At 39.6% G+C, this 23,409-nt stretch overlaps 1 protein-coding gene across 4 annotated transcripts in view; it reads left to right on the top strand.

The window, feature by feature from the left end:
* Positions 1-23,409, top strand: part of Sox6 (SRY-box 6) — a 554,993-nt gene that overhangs the window by 340,910 nt on the left and 190,674 nt on the right. For 3 of the 4 annotated variants that reach the window (XM_021166060.2, XM_021166061.2, XM_021166059.2), the window contains exon 1: positions 21,219-21,282. Coding sequence is in view for 1 of the 4 variants with exons in the window: in XM_029480199.1 (XP_029336059.1) it covers positions 18,287-18,459; positions 21,214-21,282 (242 nt within the window). In the remaining 3 variants the exon portion in view is untranslated. Of the gene's footprint in view, positions 1-18,286; positions 18,460-21,213; positions 21,283-23,409 lie in introns of those variants that run through there. The other variant, XM_029480199.1, reaches the window with a different exon arrangement.

Genomic DNA, 23,409 nt, shown 5'->3' with positions numbered 1-23,409 from the left:
TCTCTCTCTCTCTCTCTGTACACATATGTGTAGGTTTGGATATGTATGCACATGTGTGTGTGCACACATGTGGAGGCCAGAGGAGGCTGTCTGCTTTCCTGCTCTACTACTCTCCACTTTCTTTCCTTGAGAGAAGGTATGTGATGAACTGGAGAGAGGCTGGTGACTCTTGGTCCTCCTGTCTCTGCCCCCCACCCCTGACACTGCAGGGGTTGTTACAGGCACATAAACCTGGCCATACCTGGGGCTTTTACATGGCAGCTAGGATCCCAATTCATATATGTACAACAAGTGCTTTTACCCACTAAGCTATCTTTCCAGTCCCATGACAAACACTTAGGAAGAAGCTCTCATGTGCTAGCTGTTAGGAATGTAAAGATGGCTAAAATGTAGGCCCCATCTCTAAAAGACCCTGCATCTAAAACAACACCCAGGTAACAACTGATTTTAGTTCACGCTTCTGAGGATGTTAAAGAGGAATTGGTTAAATTATGATTTATTTTTACTTCAAGAAAACAAAAGAGTGTATTAAAGAAGGAGAGTCATTTAGGTTTATAGAATGCCATCATATCTTATTCAGTGTCCCAAACCCTGGAAAGCTAGAGTTCATATTTCTCTCTCTAGCACAGATCTGGCTTCTGAGTTCCAACTGTATAGAGCCAGCTTTCTGTCATTCATTCTGATCTGAAAACTTCACATTCGGCATAGATAAAACGATGCCCCTGACTTTGTTTTCCAGATTCACCATGCCTCCATCTTCTTCCAGTAAATGGCAACTCTGTCCCAGAAACTCCATCACCACCCTAATCCTTCTGAGCCTGGTTTTGCAACACAAGTCCCAGCATTATGGATTTCAGTAGTGACTGATTTCTGGGTTTTGGCAATGGGAGACAAGGAACATGAGCAGAGGCCTGGGGAGTTGGCATGTACTCTATCTCTTAGCTCTCCTGTTTGACTTTTGGGGTAGACTTTGACCTTTTGATGACCTGACATTCCAGGACCCATCTTCTTGTGCTCTGGGTTAGTTCAGACTGTAGCCATCCCCAGACTCCAGTGCTGTCCTTTGTTGTTGTAAGTTCTGCCCAAGGAGTTCATTGTCCAAAATATTATGACTCATGTGAGCCCTCTTAGCTCTTTGACTTCATCTCCTGTGACTGCCCTTCATTCTTTGTCATCAAATACTATTTTGTGATACAGATATAGACCACATTTTGTTCATCCAGCTCTCAGTGTGCATAGGCTATAGCTTCTCCATGTGCTCATGCTTTCAAGTGATATAGTTTTGAGAACACCTGAGCGCGACATCTAGGTTGCTCCTGTACTTTCCTTTCCCACTAACCCCACCCACTTCTCTCTACTCCCAGGATCACAGCCTCTTCTTTGTTACTGTTGCATTTGTATTCACACAACCAACTGAGTCTGTTTAGTGTTTGTTCATGTAAACGTGTTCCCAGGGCTTACCTCTTGGGAGTGGACAACCTGTGCAGCATCTTGTCCCTGCAAGATATGGACTTCTCCTCCTTCAGCAGACGCCCACCACCCATACATAGCCCCACCTATTCCTTCACAATGCTTATTTACTCTTAACTGAAGAATGTAGGAAAGCTAAGGTTCTAGAAACACACAAATAACTTGTTCTAATCTACAAAGACTAGGAAATGTGGAGCTATTTTTAAAAATATCTATGTTTTTCAAAATCTCTCCTAATTGATTTGTTTCAAACATTTATGCTAAAAATCCAGATCTGAATAAATATCTGTTGTCTATCATTGATTTTTTTCTCCAGAGAATGTGGTTTCTGTAAACAAAGCACCTGGTTCTCTGCATCACACGCGTGCTTTCTCCTCTAGACGATGACTATATTTTGGCAGTAGCAGAAATATTTCCTATTTCTCAATTAGTTATGCCCATTATTTTATAAAGTCTACTCCAAATTAAATTTTAAAAAGCAATTTATTTTGCTGTTTTACCAAGAAGTTTTAAGTGAAGCCAACCTGTTACTAAAGTGTGGGCTTATGTTCTCCCAGGCATGCATCGGGGCACTGGCAGAGGTCAGTTCTGTCGCTTTAATTCATATTAATACACAACACTTTCACCCGCCGTTACTTTCTCACCATCAAGGCAAATGTCAATACAATGAAATGAAAAAGAAAACAGTAATATTATGAAAACAGGTTTATATGTGTGATTTAGCTATCTGACTTTGTTATATCCATTTCATTCAAACTATGATTAATCTCCTAGGACCAGCCTAATGGGAAGACCTTCATACTCACTCTAGACTCTAACATCTAAAAGGGAAGCCTTGGTATAATTAGACATTGTTTCCTCCATGCCTGCTTCTGTCATTTGATTCACATTTCATTGATAGATTATATGGTATACTTGGGAAACTCAAATCTGCTAAAATAAGTAAAGCATACACATTGATTTTAAGGCAGGAAAATGGTTAGCAAAGTTGATTAATGGGAAATTAAAGTGAATTATTTAACTTCATTTTTAAAATGTCAACAATGAAGAACGTGTGATGGTGGAAAGAATCTGCCCTGAGTCTCAGTGATTCTGATGTCCAGGGCTCAGGATAAGGCCTGCTGCAGGCTACCTGGCACACACCAGCCCTGGGTTCAAGTCCCAGCAGTGCACACGTTGAGTTCTGATTCCATTCCTAACTCTGCACTAGCTAATTAACTACATGACATCAGCAGTTCCTCCCTCCCTCTCCTGCTTTTAGCTGCTGTATAAAATGTGGGGTTTAATGATCCCTTGATTCTTTCCAACAGTGATTTTATGAGTCTATGACTGGATAAGCATGCTTTTAAAAAAGACTTTGCAAGTACTTTGTAATAGATAAGATAGGTTTTAAACTTATCTGCATCTGGTGAAAGAGTCAGTATGGGAAGCTGTGGGGAGTATTGGGAAGTGCTTTTCTTTGCATGAAGTTCCTTTCCCTGTACACTCAGGTAAATGATAGCCTGGGGGAATAGCCTACTGGCTTACAGAGAGCTACACAGAGATAGACAAACAGAGAACACACCCACTGTGCCCACAGCCACACTCAGTCTTCCTTCTGCAGCTCTCCAGGCTGCCTCTCTGGGACATTAGGAGGGAAAATTAGTCAGATGGTTCTTTGACACTGATGAAAGGTCCAAAAATCCAGATGAAGAAAGTGTTCTCAGATACCTGTCTAAAAGAATAGTATGTTTGGGGGCTTGATACGTGACTCAGTGGTTAAAATGCTCACTGCACGAGAATGGAGACAAGAGTTCATATTCCCAGAGGCCATATAAATGCTGCACAGGTTTTGTATCCCCTTCTGTAATTCCAGCATTTGGAAGGTGGAGACCGGTGATCCCATGAGCAAAATGGCTAGACAGACTCGTTTTATCCATGAGGTCTGGGTTCATCTGAAGCACCCTCATCTGAAACACTCTACCTCAATGAGTAAGATCAGAGGGCGATTGAGGAAGCTCCTGAAGTCAGCTCAGGCCTCACTCGTGCACAGGAACATATAACATGGGCATGTGCCCCCACCCAAGCAAATTCACGAACTAACATTATATTGAAAGAAAGAACAATGTGTTTTGAATGAGAACTTTGATCCTCTTGTCTATGCCTCTTCAGCATAACTACCAATGTGTGTGTGTGTGTGTGTGTGTGTGTGTGTGTGTGTGTGTATGTGTGTATGTGTGTATTGTGAATTAGAAAGGCAAATAGGTTTGAGTTAAGAGTTCAAGGTCTGACTTTCTATTCTGTGAGTATAGCATATGTCTTTCCTGTATGGCCCATCATTTGTAAATTGGTGGAGAAATCCATATCAACTATTATAGTTTTTTAAAATGCTAAAATTGTCAATAATATTGTTTTGATGTTTGCAATATATGCATTGTGGATTAGCTAAATTTAGCTATTATTATAACACATGTGACTATTTTCGTTGGTATCTATGATACAAAATGGTGATTATAGTTAACAACATGAGAGCTTTCAAAATGCTTGCCAGCCCTTTTCAGTGTTTGAATTATTATTGTGTCTGGTTGATTCTCATGAACAAATTATCCAAGATAGTGTCTTCCTTTCTATCTCACTGTATTGCAAGCTAAAGTTTTCACATGCTCTCATTGGCACCTGTTTTATCATTTTATCAGTTGAGCGGGAAGTAGGACTAAATGAGTCCCTTCATACTCAAAAGCACTTGCTGTGCGTTGTTTTAATCTTGGAGGATCTGGTGGCCTGGAAGGCTGGCTACTGCAGCTTTGATTTTTAATGGTGAGATAAAGGAGCTGATAACTGCTGTATATTTCTTGAAACATCAAGAAAAACTTTCTTGGTTTTTCCCCGAGTGATCTGAGCTACAGTGACTGTTGAGCTGCTTGTAGAAGTGGTGGAGATGGGGCTAGTGGCTGTCAGCTGTGTCACCTGTGCTCTTCTTTGCACTCAGAACTGGGATCCGCATCTGCACAGATGCTTGCGTTTAGCTCAGGAATGGGCTTAAGTGTTCACACATGACCATAACCACCTCGGATAGTTTGCTTGCCCATATGTTTGCTTTGCTACAAAGATAATTAAAACTTGGAAGTGCTTTTGCCTGAATCCAAAGTACACTTTGTCGTCTAGAATACATGTGTGAATTTCTTGGGCCAGTGTTTCTCTTGTTTATCTTTTTGCCACACAGAAAAACATGGCTGCTCAATTTTCTACTTGGACTTGACTAAATCTTTCCTCAAAAAAGGGTGTCAGAAAACCAAGTTTTTTTTTCCAATGTTAATGGTTACAATTTAATTGAATTTTTCTAGATGAAAAGGAAAGGAAAAGAAACCCAAGGTGCCAAGCATGTGTTGAGGGACATTTGGTTGGAGTGATTCAGCCACTTGCTTTTTTTATTTTTCTAGTCCTCAAAATTCTTAATTAGTATATATTTGAGCAATCCAGATTTTTCATTTAAAAGTTTGATCTCACTGCCTCTTACATTTACTTTCTTACTGTGAACTTCACCGTATGAAGCAAGCTCTTTAAGCCATTGCCCCAGGATCTGATGGAACGGCATCTACAAAGCCTGGAAGAACCACTGTTTCTCTTTCCAGGTGTATTTAGTAGATTTCCTTGCTATTCTATGCTTATTTGTTAGCACAAAGCCTTTTAGGCAACTTTGTCTGGTTTAGATCCATCACTTCTTACACCAACTGTTCCTTGTTGTGATTTATACAGATTCCTCAGATGTCTTATGTTTGAGACTATTAGAAGTGTCTGACAGGTTAGAGATACGAACTTGAAAATATAATTAGGGCTCAGGCAAGACAGTCATTCTCTACTCATGATGTGGGAGTTACTTCTTGAGTTGGTAAGACATTGCATATGTAGTACTGCTATTAATCTCCTAGCTATTTACTTACAGAATCTTTGGAAAAATATTGTTATATGAATATTTTAATGCTGTTTTGTAGAAAAGGGATATAGGGAGAGATGATGTTATAAGGAATTTATCCAAAAACCATGAAATCTAACTCCTTTGACCTGTAGGTTCTAGCCACACTTCTATCAGGTGCCATTTTCACTGGCTTATGCAAGTTCTTGCTTTAGACTTTTTTATGCTAGATGGAACACTTGAGTAGTCTCTGTCTTTATAATGAATTTGACTATTTCTTTACTGTGTATGCCTATGGAATTAGAATCTTCAGGAGCAAATGTAAATATCATTTATTTATGTATTTATACTTTCCTCATGTACTTAACATCAAACTTAAAGTTTATATCAATATAATGCTATAAAATATACATATCTTGATAATCACTATATTTTGCATGGGTAGCTTCCTGTTGTCTAGTTCATTGAGTAAAACTATAAATCTTTTTATTCTAAAAGGGGAAATCTGTATACTCTGAAAAATCCCCATAATCAGGAATCACTTTTCATAGGAATCCAGAGGTTATTTTTGTTTATGTTAAATTAAAATTCTCTCCAAAATCCATGACAATACAGAAGTCATGGAATTAAGATTATATAAGCTGGTTCATAAGTCATACCTGTCTACCTATGTATTCACCTATATATTTACATAATGAATTTTTATTATACATTCCTACATATTTGAAATAAACAATTGAGCTCACTTATTTTATAAAATTCCATCATCCATATCTCAGGTTTGCAAACTATGTGGATTCATGTGTGGGACTTAGGGCATTTATTTATCAGCTATGGATTCTATTTTTTATGTCTTTGGTATTATTTAGAAAATGGTACTGAGAATAAGTTATAACTGGAGTGCCTCCATGTCCAGATTTACCAGGTGTCCTAAATCTCACACTTACATTATTGATATAATCTTAATGGCATTGATGATATGTTGTCCAAATGACTTCACATGACAGAATTCTTTTCAACAAATAGTTTCTGAAGATCTGCCCACTTGAATCTGTTATAGGTGTTGGAGAGCCTAAGACTGAGCAAGTCATGAGACAAACAAGGACCTTAGATGGTTTTATATATTACTGTTGCCAAAAAATTAGATTAGATAAATTGTCTTTGTCATGGAACATAAAAAATAAACATCAACTCAGCATGACAACTGAATCTTTTCCGAATCCCAGCACATCATTGAAACAGAAAGAAGCTGCCAACAATTTAGGGAGAAATCCACAGATGTTCTGTGCATGTGTCAGTGTGATGGGAAATTGCATTGTCTTCATAGAGTCAAAGAGCCCTTGAGATTGTTTAACCTGGAGACAAACTGCCAATACTCCATTAATTAAAATTCTTCTTGATTAGTAGAGTTGGATTCTCAAATGGGTTGCTAATAGCATATAAAAGCTTATGCAATGTGCCAGTTTTCTTCCTGCATTCTGGATACTTCCATTAGCCAAGGAGATTTTGTTCAGCTGATTGACTTTCTATAGTTTGTTTAATAAAGTAATAGATATATTGATTTTAAAATGTTAGGAAACACTGATATGGATCGATGTCTAGGTCTGGTTAGATCTGGATCACAATAAAGCTCATTCTTCCAACTTTTTAAATAAAAAAGAATTAATTTCCTCATACCACCCATATTTTCTTTTAAAGCTTTCTAACTAACTCCTTTGACAGTTTTCCCCCATTTCTGAGTAATTAAGAACTAGAACCTGGACTCTAGCTGCAGGGTGTTGATACATACGCCAATTTTATTGAAAGGAGTGATTCTAGAGATTATTTATTCAATAATATAAATCCCTTTAAGATGTTTCCCTTAAATGCTTAGACTGTGTAATTCATACAGTCCTCCCACTATTGGGACTTCTAACTTAACTTAAAGTTTGTAGTCATAGAATTATTTGACAAAACCATTCAAATAGTTTGAAATTAAATTTCTAGTTATAACATTTTTCTGAGTATTTTCAATTGAGTTAATGTGTATTCAGTTCTCTCCATTTATGTTTATAGATGTTAATATTATAATTTTCTTAAGTATACTTTACCTATTAATATTATTTAAAAACATAAAAACATAGAGTTACTTCTTGAGTACTATGTATTAAGTCATTGATAACTAGACCTTATCTGTAATTTTCTTTAAAAAACAAAACAAAACAAAAACCGAGCCTGTGAGTTCCTGGAGAACAGACCAGCTAGCTTAGAGTAATGCCTCAACGAAGTACATCCATGTTATCTTGGATACATTTTCACATTTTCTTCATTCTCCATTTTCCAAGTTTGTTAAACTAGAGATAAAAATATGACTGACCCCAGCACACAGTAGGGACTGGGATTATTCTTAGTGCTCAAAAATGCATATTAACCTAAACCAGAACTTCTTTAATCACCTCTTTCCTTTCTCTGAATTCAGTTTAGTGCTACATATACAGTGATACGAGATGGCCAGTAGGTTTGTTTAGTTACAGTGGTCTCCAGACTGTGAGAAAGTCACATAAGGCACAAGGATTCCTGCGATTCAGAGCCATCCATCTGGCTTGTTAACTGCTGCCACTGCCTACCTCCAACCTTTCTGTGAACTCCTGATTTAGAATTGGTCACTAAGTCCTTTCAACTTTACTGAGCCAAGAAGTGCTTGTCAGCTTGGCATAGAATCTGTTTCTCAGAGATGCTGGTGGCATAGTCGCTTTCATCGAGGAGGCAGCACTCCGGTGGGAAGTGGGAAGTGTATAGTAGCCGATGATTTGCTTGTCCCGCCTTGCTACCAACCGTCCCTATCCGTTTGTGTGGCACTACGATGCATTCTTATTTTCTCAGCAGAGCAGGTTTTAAACTTGGGCTGGGAACCAGACTGTCTGTGACTGTCCATAACTGTACTTGAGGTTTACATGTTCTCAGATGCCATCTTTAGAAAAGTCTACACTTAAAATTCAGTTTCTGTAAATACTCTTTACTACCTTCCAGGCTGTTGTCTCTTTGGAATGAGATGTCCACCACTGGGGAGGTTGTATTTTTCCCACACAGTAGTTGCAGTGTTCTATTCTCTGTGAGTTTCAAATAGTTCCTCTATCTTGCTTCTGTAGTGCACACTCAGATATTGCCATTATGTTAAAACATTAGTTAAAATCGCTTATTTTTATTGAAAGTACACTTGTAAAACCAGGAATATTTTAAAGTTAAAAACAAGTTTATGAAAAATTTTCCAAGCTCTCTTTGGAATCTACAATCACATTAAATGATCCCTTTAAAACCTCTAACTGGCTTTGGAATGAATGTTTTATTATGAGAATATATAGAAATTATTGTTTATAAGTTGAACAAGCATACATTAGCTTTTAACTGAATTTTTATAGGAAAAGGCTAGAGAATATTCTGGATATTTTCTCATATTGTGGTTTATCATGTTCAACAATGTCCTGTGATAGGAGACCCCTGGTCACTTCTGGATCCAGGTTTAATTGTCTCTCTGTCTCTGATATACTTCAGTTCCTTTATTTTGAATATGTGAACTCTGAATTTCTAGTAAGAAAACCTTGAAAGGTGCATTCTCAATGTGGTGTGTCTCTGTAAAACAATGATGAAATGAATTTGGCAGTACTTGTTTTAACCCAAAGATAGTATCAGTTAAAGCTGATAATGAAAAGAATATATCTGTTTATTCACCCATATTTAACTGTAAAATAACAATGGAAGAAAAAGCAAAGTTTTGCAACTATATGAGCCTTTACAGACTCATCTGAGTTTGCAATGGGTGGGATGCATGAATGGCTTGTTACCAGGTCAGGTGCTCAGCCTTGTAATCCTGGAAACTACCAGTCACATACAGTTACATAAGGACACACATTTTCTCTCTCATACGCGTGTAAATATGGAATAACTGCACCACTGACATACATATATATATACGTATATATATATATATGTATATATATATGTGTGTGTATGTGTGTATGTATGTATATATTCATAAACACATGTATATGTTTATGAATCAGGAAAACAAAACATAAATTAGAATAAAAACAAAAGTCCTCTACCAAGAATTTATTCTTACTGTGTGACAGGTGAGGTTGGACTAGGTCAGGAGTTGTTTGGACTTAAATCAGGCAAATTACAAATATACTTGGGGAGTGTGTGTGTGTGTGTGTGTGTGTGTATTATGCTGACATAAATAGTTCCAACCTCAGTGCTACCTAGGAGTTTCACAGACTTTGCAAGGAGGTTTCCCCATGTAATCACCTCGTGGCCAGCCCTTGTCTCAGTCGACTATCCAGGGTAGTAGCACACCTGACACGTGACACATGAAAATATTTGAGAAGTTCTCAGACTTTCATGGGTGTTGTAAATATTATATCTGGAATGTGAGAGAACGTTGGAGAATGCCTTGGCCTGCATAATCACTGTCTGGGCTTGGAACCAGCAGGCCATATGTTGTTTGGGGAGAGAAGGGTACGCGTCAAAAATAAGCATGGAAAGGATCTTCTCTGCAAGTCAGGCTGCTCGCTTCTTGAGGAACTCTAGACTTGTCACTCAGTGTCCAGATCTGTTTTCACATTGATATCCTGACAAAGTTCATTGCTGAACTTTTTGTCTATTTGATTTCCTAGTACAGCTTTTAAACTTCTTTTGCAAGTACAACCTTAAAGAGTAGCTGTATATTTCTTCTTAAAAACCAGTTTCTGGAACCAGAGAGACAGCTCAGTGGTTAAGAAAATATACTGCTCTTGCAGGATACCCAGGTTTAGTTCCTAGCACTCACAGCTGCTTGTAACTGTAGCTCCAAAACCCTTAGGGGGCATTTGTACTCATGTGCACATACAAACACATACACATAACTTTTAAAAAATCGTTAAAAAGATAAAACCTGTAAAAGAGCTCAATAGTCTATTTTTACTACTTACCTGGCCATGGTCCCCAATGGGTCCCTCATAACATTGTTTCTTCACTTATAGATATTCCCTGATTATATTTCCAACTTATAGAGAGATGGTAGCTTTAACTCTGGACATGTGTGAATTAGAAATGAAAAGACTAGGATTCAAATTCAGTCAACTGCTTCGTGGGTTGGCCAAGTTATTTATGTTCTCATTGATCTAGCTGTCCACCTGTGACATCAGACAACAATGCTCTGTTTAGGGTAAGGACACAGTGATGTTAGGCAATGCTGCTTTAATACGGCTGTCTGTCTTTCTCCTCCATTCCTAACTGTAGATATGATAGACTGTCCAAAGAAGGCAAGTCTGCAAACCTTGGTGATGGAAACAAAATGGTTCATTGTTCTCCACACAGCAGCAGAGACTCCCATGTTTCTGAAAGGCAGGGTTATTATTTTTAATGTGTGGGTTATGGAGAGATAGCCCTTACTGCCCATCACACACACCTAGCAGTACTGCTATGGCAGCTTGTCTCCTACTGAAAAAGAGATGTGTCAGGATGTCTTCACTTCCGGACCCAAAAATGATTGGCTAATAAAGCACAATGGGCTGGTGCCCAGCTGTGAGGTTGGGAGCCCAGATGGCAGAGTTCCATGGATTGTTCTTGCTCTGTTAGGATCTGCAACATGAATAGACCTCAGTTGATCCAGGAAACACACTTCCTTTTACAGCCAGGAAGAAGGGAAGCTAAGGAGAGGTGAGTGTGCCTGGCATAGACAGGAGACTGGTCTTCATTTAGGAAGGACCGGGGTCTTCTTGTCTCTTGTTTAGTAGATTTGAAAGACATTTCAATTAGATTTCTTTACATTTTGAAAAGGAAACTCTCATATATTTAGTGGGGGAAAAAGCCTCTGTCTCAATCCATGAGACCGGTTTCCTGTGTGTTGCGCCTGAGGTCATTCCTAAGAGCACAATTGCTGCATTTATTAAACTTTTTATTTACTGAGGAGTGGATGGGAACATATGGGAGCCATGACAATAGCCGACTGAGGAGAAAACAAAGCAATTCCAGTGTTCTGCTGTTTTGAAAAAAGTCATTCAGGATTTGCTCCTATTGGTTCAGCTGTTGTAACCAAAGCCTGATAAGATAATAGAGGGCTTTGTGTTGTTGGATTTTTTTCCGAAATCCTTTATCTTTATGATGTATATGCCCTTAGAGTAGAAAGCTTTTTATATTGCTGTTGGATTCAGGGCTCAATTATCTGCTGGTACCTTGGGACAGGGGTCCTTTCTCAGGCACCTGTCATCACAAAGTAACTTTTATGAAGGAATCTTCTGGGGTGTTGTGGGTCTCCTTAGCTCACCCGGTTTATTTTTTGTTGACTTTTTGATGCCCTATTTTGTGACATTTAAAAGAAGATTCCATCAAAAAAGGCCAGGGCTAAATGATGTACTGGGCTTGTGAAGTAGCAACATCACAGCCCATCTGATGTGTGCAGGGCTGAAGCGGGAGAGGCAGCAGCTTGACCAGGTTACCCCAGGGCAGGAGGGATCAAATGTGGCTTTCTTTTATGATTGGCATTGTATTTTTAGCTTTCTTCTCAAACAGTGTCCATTTTAAAACAATTAGACCTGGCCTGGAAATTGACTCGTAAAAGCTTTTCTTTTCAACTGAATTTAAAATCTTGCTGGATTGTTGGCTGAGATCCTGGATTGGTGTCGCTTTGAAATGACTGTTAAGTGCTTTAATCCTTCTAGGACTGATGTGGGAAAGTCTGTCCTCATTGGAACTCCACTCCAGCGGCTCTGCCTGCTCTCTCTCCATCACACCAGGAGCAGGCATTTGTAGCTGCAGACTCTTGTAGTTTCACTGTGACCTTCTATCAAGTCTGTTAAAGTAATTGGCACAGGATCTAATGAAACAGGCTGGTTAGCTGTTGTTTCATGTTGTAGCCCCTCAGACTTGCTTTAGATGCTGCCACTTGCCCTTGGCTTTATTTGACTTGGTAAATATTACTTTAACAACACAATCCCTCATTTCATTAGAAAGGAAAAACATACAGGGAAATGCACAGAATTTAATTTAGTGCTCTCTCTCTCTCTCTCTCTCTCTCTCTCTCCTCTCGTGTGTCTGTCTTTTTCTATCACCCACCCCTTGGGCCTTTCAGCTACCTTTTCTCTCTCCTTCCCTCCAACCTCCCTCCCTGTTCTCTTTAAGTGTCTCCTTCTGTCTCCCACTTGACTGCTGTGCACATTTCTTATTTTCTTCTGAAAATGTAGCCTTCAGGAGAGTAGTGTTCAACTTTGCGACTAAGTGCTGAGGGGGTTATCTACAAAGATTCCTGTGCTCTACAAGTCATGGGTGTGGAGCTATTTGAAAAGAACTGAGGCCAGTCCACACACAAAGTGCCCAACCCTGCTGTGCATGGCTCTGCCCTGGAGCCTGCCTTTGCCTCCCAGTGCCCAGCTCTCTTTCTAGTGCCACCAATTGTAATCATATGGATTTGTAGGGGCAAAATTAGCTGGCAGATTATGGTGCTAACTTTTATGAACTGATGTGGGGGAAAGAACTTTAAATTAACCTTAAATATGACTTTTGATTTCTATTTTAAGCCAAAAAAATAAACTGTTTCAAATAGATTCTTATATATTTTGTATTTTTCCCTTTGGTGTTGATTCTGAAGAGAGGTTTGTAAAAGTTAAAAAAGAAATTATCAATAGGCTAGAGGGGTGATTCTGAACTGTTATAATAAAAGATGGTATTTGAAAACTTTTGATGAGGGGAATTGCGACCATATTTACATTTTAAAAAGTGTTTCCTTATTTACACACTATTGACTTCCTATTGAGGCTCAAAATTTTAACTAGAACTGGTAAAGAATTCAGTGGATCAAATTCAGTAAATCTAAAGTCACTGGAATAAAGGCCCCTGGGTGGGGGGGTGGGGGGGAACGTGTCAATTTTAAAGGTCTTTCCTAACTGAAGACCATTTTGTGATAGAGCCAAAGGTTAATAAAATCAGTAGTGAATGTAGCAATTTTACAGATAAGCTATTCACAACAAGTGTAGTTACTTGAATAAAAAGCTAATTCAGTTCTAAAATGCCACATGCAGTAGCAGTGAATAGCTGCTTTTAGGTGCTTTCCAGAGGAGGGTAAAATACAGAATCGCAGCACTCTTCTCTCACCGCGTCCCCGGCCGCCTGTAAATTGCTGTGAATGGGGCTGTGGGCTGACAGGCTCTATTAAGACAAACTGCCTTTCTCATCGGAGAGATAAAATAAATCAGGTGTTTAGTCAAATTAAAATACTTCAGCTGGAGCAGGCCCCGGGGAGCACTGATCCACCTTACTAATCCGAGAGAAACTCAAGACAGATGTGGTTTGGGGATAAAGATGACCCCATGGAAGAAAAAAGGAAAGAAAGAAAAAAGAAAGGAAAAGCCGAGCTACAGCTGGCAGCTTGGTCTCTGCAGTTGGAGGATAGATACAGTGTTGCAGTTGGAGGATAGATACAGCGTACAGTACAGTGGAGGAGCAAGCGTCAGGCACACACACCCTGTGTGTGACACACAGGAAAGGCAGGCACACTGACTTGGAGAAAAGCTGTGTACAGAAGCTTTTTACTGGCTCCCTCTTTGTGGTTTATGAAACTACCTCTGGCTTTCAGTGGAAGGCAGAAGAGGCTATTTTCTGGCAGTGCGTCTGAGAGAGTCATTTTAAGATAGTCTAAAGATGTCAAACAGATGACGCTAGGCAACCGATGACCTCTGCTGGCCCCCTGAGACGGGGCTTATCCCAGGTTCCTATCTTATTTATTTACTTATTTATTTAATCTAAGTTGATTTGGTCAAATCTCAAAACATGATTAAGGGTAAGATTTCCCCCCAAATATTCTTAAATTAGTTGAAGAAGCATCCTATAATCCTCTGCTTCTCTAACACCCTGACTGTACTTAGGAGTCCTGTATGCCCCTTTGGCTGCCTCTTCTTTCAGCCATCTTGAGCATTCTAGTTTCTCTGTAATAGTGGAATCTCGGTTCAACTAAATATGTCTGAGAATGAAGTAATCTGGGTTCTCAGGTTGTTTGGACCACTGACTCACACTTAATACTATTTTTATTACAGCAGGGTAGATAAATACTTCATAAATTTAAACAGAAAAATCTATTAGTATATGTTCAAATAGTGATATTTAAATTCATTATGCCAAATGTATACAATGGGTATGGAACAGAAACATCACCTCCCCAACCTATGCATTTAGAGAACATAAACTATTGTATTGTTTGAATGTACTACTCGCTGATCTGAACCCAAGAGATGGCTACACATAGGATTTCTCATTCTAAAGGAATTTTACATGTCACCCAGCGCCATTTATTGTGACTCATAGTTGTACAAACTATCTATTAATTATCTATGTCATCCAGCTATCATGTATTGCCCATCATTTAGATCTGTTTAACTATCATTTATCATTAGCTACCTATCACCTACAATCTATATCTGACTAGCTATGTATCATTTATTATGTACCATCTGTCTACATATATGCCTATCAATCACCTATCAATTATCTATCATCCATCTATCTATATTATACCTTTCCTATTACATCAATCGACTATAAATTATCTATCACCTATCATTGGATCAATTGATATATGGATAAACTTTACTTAAGTTTAAGGAAAAAATTTTGACTTTTTTTTAGTGACAATGTTATATGAGTACTTAAAACCTTAACTTACAAATACTACTGTTACCTTGTTTTATTTTCCTTAAAAACATGGCTAAGTCCAATGGAAGAGTTTTAAAATCACTTTTACTGTTTACAATCCAACAGTTTCACTGTCTTTATACTCTGTAAAATGATTCATCTAACTGGTGTTTTTTGGTAAACTTAGGTCACATAATGGAGTCACCCTAGCTTTTATAGATAGCACTGTTGGCTCTTCCTTGAACAAGAAGCTGCTATTTACATACCATCTCAGCTTCTCTGTTTACCAAGCAGAAGAGGAAGAAAAATAAATGAAAGGTTGTTGAAAAGGCTTTAAAACTGGAGAAGGGAAAATTTCATCTTCACTGAAAAATATAAACATAAATCCAACCTGTGTGCCTTTGGTCCTTACCCAAAACACTCTGAGGGACACTTTATTATCCAAGGACAATGGTAAGGCAGCCGACACAGTTCTCAGCAAGCTTCCTAACTCACCTCATATAATCAAGTGTAAGAAGAAAATTACAATGGGTTAAAGATAGGACACAAAACATAGGCAATAAAAGGCGCACATTTATTTTATTGATTTCAGAACTTTCCAACCTGTTCCCCACACCACAGCCAGAGTGCCGCCCTTGCTTGAACTGTTAGTGATGGTGCATTATTCTCAGAATGGAGAGAAGGCTCGTCAAACCTGCTCTATGTGGAATGACATTTTCCTGCCTCTTTAGCCTCTTTCCTTTATTTTTCTTATTCATATTTAATCACCTTTATTTAATCTCTGAAACACACCAAAGCCCATATACCCCCAGCATACACATGCAGAGCCTAAGTCTATATTGTATTTGTTTTTTCCTTCTGGAAAGCTCTAGATCATCCACTACTCATAACCCTTCCCTTATCTGTATTTCCCCTGCAGTGGTAATGTTTCATATTTTTCTGGTAGTTATCAGAAGTTATTTCCACTCTTTATCTTGTTAATGCATGTTCTTCTTGTTAAATTGTGGCTTTTCTAGGTTTCCTTCCTTGAACTTGGATTCAGACTTGGGTCAACCTCCCTTAGCATACTTGCTTTGCTTGCAGTTTCTCAGTAGTGGTTTACAGTCATATAATGATTATTTGATATAGTACCTGGCACATTGTTTTCATCAAAAGATATTTACTGAATTAAAAAGAATGAAGTCAGTAAATAAATAAGCTCCTTAGTTTTCCTGTAGCCACTCAGTCCTGTATATTGTAATGAAAGGCATATTGTTTTTGGATCTCCTTTGGCAACATTTATATTTTTCTTATTTAATATTTCTGGGTTAAGAACAACTTCTTCCTCTTCCTCCCCCCCTCTTCTTCTTCCTTCTCCTTCTCCCCCCTTTCCTCCCCCATCTTTCTCTTCCTTCTTCTCTCCTTCCTTCTCTTCCTCCTCTCCCTCCTCCTCCTCTTCTTCTAACCAAACCTAAAAGCCTACTGATGAAATAAAACCCCATTTTTCTTCTTTAATGATTTCTAAGAGCCATTCCTGATTTGCTGTATGTTTCCATAATCAGTGTCTCCTTTTTGTACCTCACTCTTACTCTTGTCTTTTAATTTTGATTATAGATATCCTTTCAGGCCAGTCAGGGAGGTGTTTTTTGTTTTTTTTTTTGGTTTTTTTTTTGTTGTTGTTGTTTTGTTTTATTTTTCTGAGTTGGTTATTAAAATCCAAAAGTTTTCTACCTGGGTTGCTTTTCTGCCACCATCTGTCTTCCCTTTAAGTAATCCTGTGCTAGCAAGGGCTAGCCAGCATACTCTGAAGACACCTTTCCCCCCCCCCCCCTTGGGAGTTCTCTCAGATAATAGGGACACACAGAATTAAGATATGTTTAGCTCCTTGGGTTCGGGTGCTTTGCTAGCAGGCGTGAAGGGGAGGGCTTCCCAGGGCTGGACGTCATCCCCTCCACATTCACAGACACCGGCACTCTTCATCCCCTTTGACAGCTGCTGGCGTCTTCCTGAAAAGCTTTCAAAGCATAGGTCTCTTCTTTATAATGAAACCAGTGAGGCTCCAATACAGTGACTGAAATCCTTATCTAACACTGTGCTAAAATGCTCTAATTTAGATTCACAAAAGGATTCTGTCCCCTTTACTTAAGAGAGCTGTGCAATTTGCCCATAAAAGACTGTGCAGTGCCATTAGCGCATACCGTAAGTGCTCGCGTCTTTGCGTTCATTAAGCTGCACATCCTTGTGCACGGCCTTTCCAGCCTCTGAGCCCGTTTTCTCCCTTTGAGGAGTGACAAATGGCAAAGGGTGAGGGAGCCCCCCAAGCAACATTGTGGCCTTTGAGGACAAATCTGGAAACCTTAGCTTGATCTCTAGTACAAACCCAAAACACCACCACCACCACCACCTTAAGACGTTCTTACCTAAGGCTATTTTAATTCTCTTGGGAGAACTTGTTTCATGGCCAAGAGCTTGACCTCTTTCTTACCTCTGACCTTCAGACAGACCTTTGAGAATAGAAAGCCTATGAGGACCACAGCTAGGAAGCTCCTTAGATAGTGCTTAGTAAGCACCTACCGGTTCCTTGCTATTGATAATGCCACTAAAGAAAGGGTAGTTATAGACTATTAAAATAGGTAAAGTTTCTGCATTTTGATCAGGACTTTAGAACTTTGGTTTCTTTTTAAAAGTTATTTTTTATTAGCATATATTAGTTCTACATAATAATATGTTTGTGGCAACATTTTTGGTATATAGTGTATTTTGATGAAACCTCTCATTACATCTGCTGTCCCCTTCCCACTCTAGTCCATCTCCTTCCTCCTCTGAACTTGTCCCGCAATGCCCACCCCATGTGCTTTCCTATCTTTGTCTGTTTTCATTCTTTAGTTTTAGGTAACCCAATGAGTTTAACTAGGATTACTTCCAGGGACACAGGTAAGGATACAGGAGCTGGGGCTCCTTACTTGTAGCTACACCACTGAAGAAAATATCTCTCCCTCTCACAGCCACCATTAAATAGCTCAGGTTTCTTGGTTTGCTCAAAGGATGTGTGTGCTGTGAAAAGGAGTTAGATGGTAGGTTCGTCTGCTTTGGTTTGATTTTAGAGAGGGGAAGGGATGCTAGGTGCAACACAGTTCTGGGCATGGAAAGCACTAACCACAGCACAGCACAATGCACTTACCGGGCAAAGAGTCACAGTCCCAGACTCTTGTCTAAGAGGTTCTCCTTCTAAATTGGGCCCCAATTTCTCTGATTCCTGCAAGACATTCCTCAAGCTTGTAAGATTTCCTCTCATTTTCATTTTAGGTACACCTGAGAGCCTTGCAGAGAAAGAACGGCAACTCTCCACCATGATTACCCAGCTGATCAGCTTGCGGGAGCAGCTCCTGGCAGCTCACGATGAACAGAAAAAGCTGGCAGCATCGCAGATCGAGAAACAGCGGCAGCAAATGGACCTTGCTCGCCAACAGCAAGAACAGGTGAGGCTCACAAGGAGCCAGGGAACTGGAGATGGGGGGCGGGGAGGGGGCGGCGCCGCCAAGCTCAGCAAGCAATCACACTAATTGGTCTACTTGTTGGAGACTTTCTTCAGAAAATAAAATCATAGAAATTCAAGAGAAGAAAAAGGAAAGAACAAAAAGAGAGAAAGAGAGGGAGGGAGGGAGGGAAAGAGAGGAGGGAAACTTCTAGTAATTTAGAGTCTTCAAGCGGGGCAAAGAAATACATCCTAGGCAGCAGTGTAGACCACAGGCATTGTTTTTGGAAGGTGTGATTTGAAATACTTAGGTATAGCCATCTACAGAGTCACCCAGAGAATACTCACGCTAACTGGGGCCTAACTGTCCCCTCTAGAAACAAAGGGATCCTCTTCTAGAAAAACTTTGGGACTTTGCAGCTCCCTGGCCAAGTGATTTTTCTTTCCTCTAACTTTAAGAGTGCTCATTCTTCCCCAAATAGCGCTGCCTGGCTTATATTTATTTTCCAAGGTAATTATTAATATCCCATCCCATATCCATGTGAAATCAGTGTTGGTTTGGACGGTGAGTTACAATCTCTATAGTGTGCGTGAGGCGAGGCATTGAACAAATTAGTACATGGATCCTCAAAGAACTTGATTGACTCAGAAATGAGAACATAGAAAAAGCTATCAGAGTTTAAATGTACGTCTTTTAGAAAATGAACCGCTTTTACAAGTGAGTTTTTTTTGTCTCCCAGAGTGCATTAATATAACAATGATCCTATAGCATAGCCTCTCACGTCCTAGATCAGACAGACCCAAATTAATGTGCAGTTTTTAAAATTCTGACATTATTACTGGAATTATCTTTTCAGTTAAATGTATTTTACAGGGATATATAGAGCAGTATATGCTCTGTTGATTTTAATGAGTTGTGACGTCTGGTATTTTATATGCTTGAGTATTTGCCCACATGTAGGAATATGGACTCAGCCCCTAATGGAAAATAACATAAAGGAACACTGTAAAAAATCAGAAGTTAGAATGTCATTTAGCCATCCAGAGATGACACAGTAATTAACTATTGACACTTGTGAATAAGCTAGCACAAATTAATCTTGACACATTTGCAGACGAGTGATATCTTACAGTGAACACTTTGTAATTATATTTCAAAATGAAAATTAAATGACACTTAAAACTAGGTTGTCATGCTCAATGAAGCGAGCATGTAGCTCAACCGATTGGCAAATAAAATTCCGAGTTTGAACCACATGGTGCTTATGTACCATACTTCACTGTGTCAAACCCATGTGTGCAGAGTGGATGATGGTAATTGCGCTGTGGTGTTTCCGATGCATTTCTAGGCAGCACTTTATCATTTACGAGGGACCATCAATATTAGATGCCTAGTGGTGTTTCACCAGTTTGCTAAGGGGAAATAAATATTCAAAGCTCCATACCTAGAGCTGCAAAGTGAGTGGTCCGTTTCTGATTTGAGTGGCAACAAGCCAGAGTAGGCTGTCCTAACCTTATTAAATTCTGTTTTCCTATGGACTCTAAACTCTGGGAAAACACAATCCCAGTTCCCAAACTGGGGTTGCTTAAAGACCCTAGCATTATGCTTCCGGTACGAGCCAGTTGTCCCCAGAAGCGACAGAGCAGCATCAGAAAGTCTCCCTCTATGGCCCTTCTATGCTGGATGACATGGTTGGGTATTTCTCCTGTTCTGGGCGAGGGAGAGTGACAGGAAGCTGGAAGATGAACATGGTAGAGGCTGGAGTCATCGGCACTCAGTTTCACCCCCATCTTAGCTCATCTTAGAATCCTGGGTTATGGAAATAGGTACAAAGGGGAGATCTTGAGCACAACGCACTATGACTCTAGGTCCTCCTGGGAGCTCTTGGACTCCCCGTGCCTCCCTGCTTTGCAGTGTATACTCTGGAAGAAACCTCTTTAGAGCCTGAAGCTGCAGTCAATGTGAGCTGGGCAGTGAGTGGGTGCAGAGAGCAGCTGAACACCGACTCCCATCTAGTTAGGCAGCAAGCTCCACCATTTTAGAAAAGGTATTTTCCCTACTCAGGGGCAGTCTCTGCTAGGGTTTGTATTTTATGGCTAGTATTTCTTTTTGTAGCCCAGATAACCTCCTGAGATGCTGAGTGTGATTGCTGTGCAAAGAAAGGGAATAGAACACCTGTATGCAAATCCTGTACTGGGAACAAATGCATCACCCTAAAGGGTAAATTGAAATTACAGCACAGCCTGTCTTAGAAATGCCTTGTAGAGCAGAGTGTCATCCAAAAAGCTAACGAGTTTTTCACTGTTTACTACGCTGTTTTTCTGTCCTTTTGATAATACTTATGAGTCTGCCAGGGCCTATGGCAGAAATGGACCTATGGCACATTAGGAGCCTTTTACTTGCAGATTTTACTTTTATAGCCAGACTGTCCTCGTTAGACAAATGTGGCCAGGGTTTTTCTGTTTTATTCTGTAAGGATCTAGTTTCCAAAGTCTGTGGTCTCCAGCAAGTCAGTGCAGATTGAGGAGCTAGCTTTTAGCTAGGGCGCAGGGCTGTCATTTGTACCTCTGGATAAAGAGAGGCACCCCCACTAGCTCAGATTCTCCTCCTGTCCTCTCTGGCCCCATGGCCTCCTTCCAAAGGGAGTGTTTCACACTGAGGTGCAGTAAGGCATCAGGGAGTAGCAGGAGAGTTGCAGAGGCAATGGCAAAGGTACAAGCATTTCATTTTAACCTAATGGAACTTTATTTCTGATAGATCGCAAGACAACAGCAGCAACTTCTACAGCAGCAGCACAAGATTAATCTCCTGCAGCAACAGATCCAGGTCAGTGTGTTTTATTGCCCTCATCTGACTATCTGTAGATGTACTCCTCTTTCAAAATGGAACTTAAAGTGTTGTAAATGACCATCTTATCAACAGTGCCAGCGTGGCTGTTATTCAAGGACGATGCTGTACACAATTGTGGTCCAAGAGGACAGCCAGGTGGGGTCACAGCATCCTTCTCTGGTGTGATGTGTGAGCAGAGTCCATCTGCCCATTCTCCTCAATCCTGCCTTTTTCTATTGCCCTGATGCCACCAGGCTGAAGCCTCTTGGTTTCCAAGGCAGCATGAGATGCTGTTTTCACTGCTAAAAGCCACTTTTTGCTCTGTGTTTTATTATGTAATAGGGCTGCAGAACGAAGATTACTTTTATTTACTTGTTAGGGTGGACTGGTTGGGTCAATTCTGAGAAGAATCTGGGAAAAGCCTGTTAATTAATTTCTTTTTTAGAAAATACTAACAGCAGTATATTTGGATACAGGGCAAAGCAGACATAGAAATGAACAGTGGCTTGTCTTCAAGGAGCTTACAATTGAGACAGCAAGAAAGATGGCTCTGAATAATTGTGACCTACTTTAGAAAAGCCTTTATGTATTTATTTATTCATTCATTCATTCATTCTAGCAGCAGTATGAAAACGTGTAGTTCATTACAGGTCTACAAAAGGGAAGGTGACAGTCTGATTTATGTTGTTCCTTTAGACACTTGATTAACTCAACTAACAGCTGCTTCAGATCGATAGGGAGAATGGCCTTTATTTCTGAATAGAAAACTAAATATGAATTCTAGAAAGTGCTGGAATAAAGCACTGGTTGTCTAGATTAACCTTCAGGACACTGACTGGTCCCAGAGCTATACTTTGCCAGCAACAGAAATCTTTCTCTTGTTTGTTGTGGATATTTTCTAACCTGTTGAGATCTAGACCATCACAGCTGAGCCAGTGTCTTCTGAGAATTATGAGTGCTTTTCCAGGCATTGATGTCCTGCCTTCTAATACTTCCAAAAGCACCAATAGCATAAACTCATAGCTTCTTCTAATGCTCTATTGAAGAATTCCAGTGATTTTAACTTAGATCTTTGCTTCATTTTGTTAACCTTTCTTACTGTGCTGGGCACCGTGACTACACTGACAATTCCAACCATGTCTGAAGAGGTGCCTCTCCTCAATTTAGCTTTTTGTTCCAGCAACTTCTCTGGGAGAACAGAGCTGGGATGTGTTTTCTGGTTGTGTTCTGATTCTGTATTCAAACCTACGTTTCAAAATCAAGATGGAATGTCTTTTGCATTTTTGATGGTCAGACTTTACAATTAAATCTGGGAATAATTTCTCTTCATGATATCTCTTTCATGTCTCATGCTGAGGTTCTTAATTACATAGCTATCCAGGTGTCCACTTGTCTGCCCTTGTTAAAGTTTCCAGTGTATTTCCTTCTTCTGGCATTAAGATTTTTAGTCTGTGGTTTCTTATGTTTCTCTGGCTCCTTTTCCAAGAACTCAGGGGTGTTAAATAACATAATCAGTTAGTTATCTATGTGGATACTCTAGTAAGAGTATGTGTCTATGTATTTCTAATATAGTCTGCTCTTCAGCCAATGTTATTTATGTCAACTGACTATCTTGATTGATTCCTTCCCCTGCTACTGAAAACCTCAGATACATAGCAGTTAGTTCATAGTATTTTATGAAATATTATAGTTACTGATTACATATGATTTTATTATTGTAACATGAAAACATGAAATTGACATGTTTTAAGTAACTGTGGAACACAATCTTAAAATATTAGCTTGAATATTCAGTTTGAGAAAATAGAGATGGGCCTTGAGAGATTGCTCAGTTGGTAAAATGCTTGCTTGTCACATACCATAAAGGCCTGGGTTCTGCCTAGTGCAGAGCTAGATGCACTTCTGGGGCTTGCTGGCTAACCAGACTAGCCTCAGTGCTAAGCTCCAAGCTGATGAGAGAGAGACTCTGTCTTAATAAAATAAGACAGATGGCACAGGAGAAATAGCATGCAAGGTTGATTTCTGCTTTCTACACGTGTGTACATACATGCTATGCAGCCTTTCTTATGCGTACCCTCTGGCACACACACACACATACACACACACACACACACACACACACAC

This window comes from Mus caroli, chromosome 7 (genome assembly GCF_900094665.2).
Source record: "Mus caroli chromosome 7, CAROLI_EIJ_v1.1, whole genome shotgun sequence".
NCBI lineage: Eukaryota > Metazoa > Chordata > Mammalia > Rodentia > Muridae > Mus > Mus caroli.
This window is presented reverse-complemented; position numbering and strand designations above follow the sequence as displayed.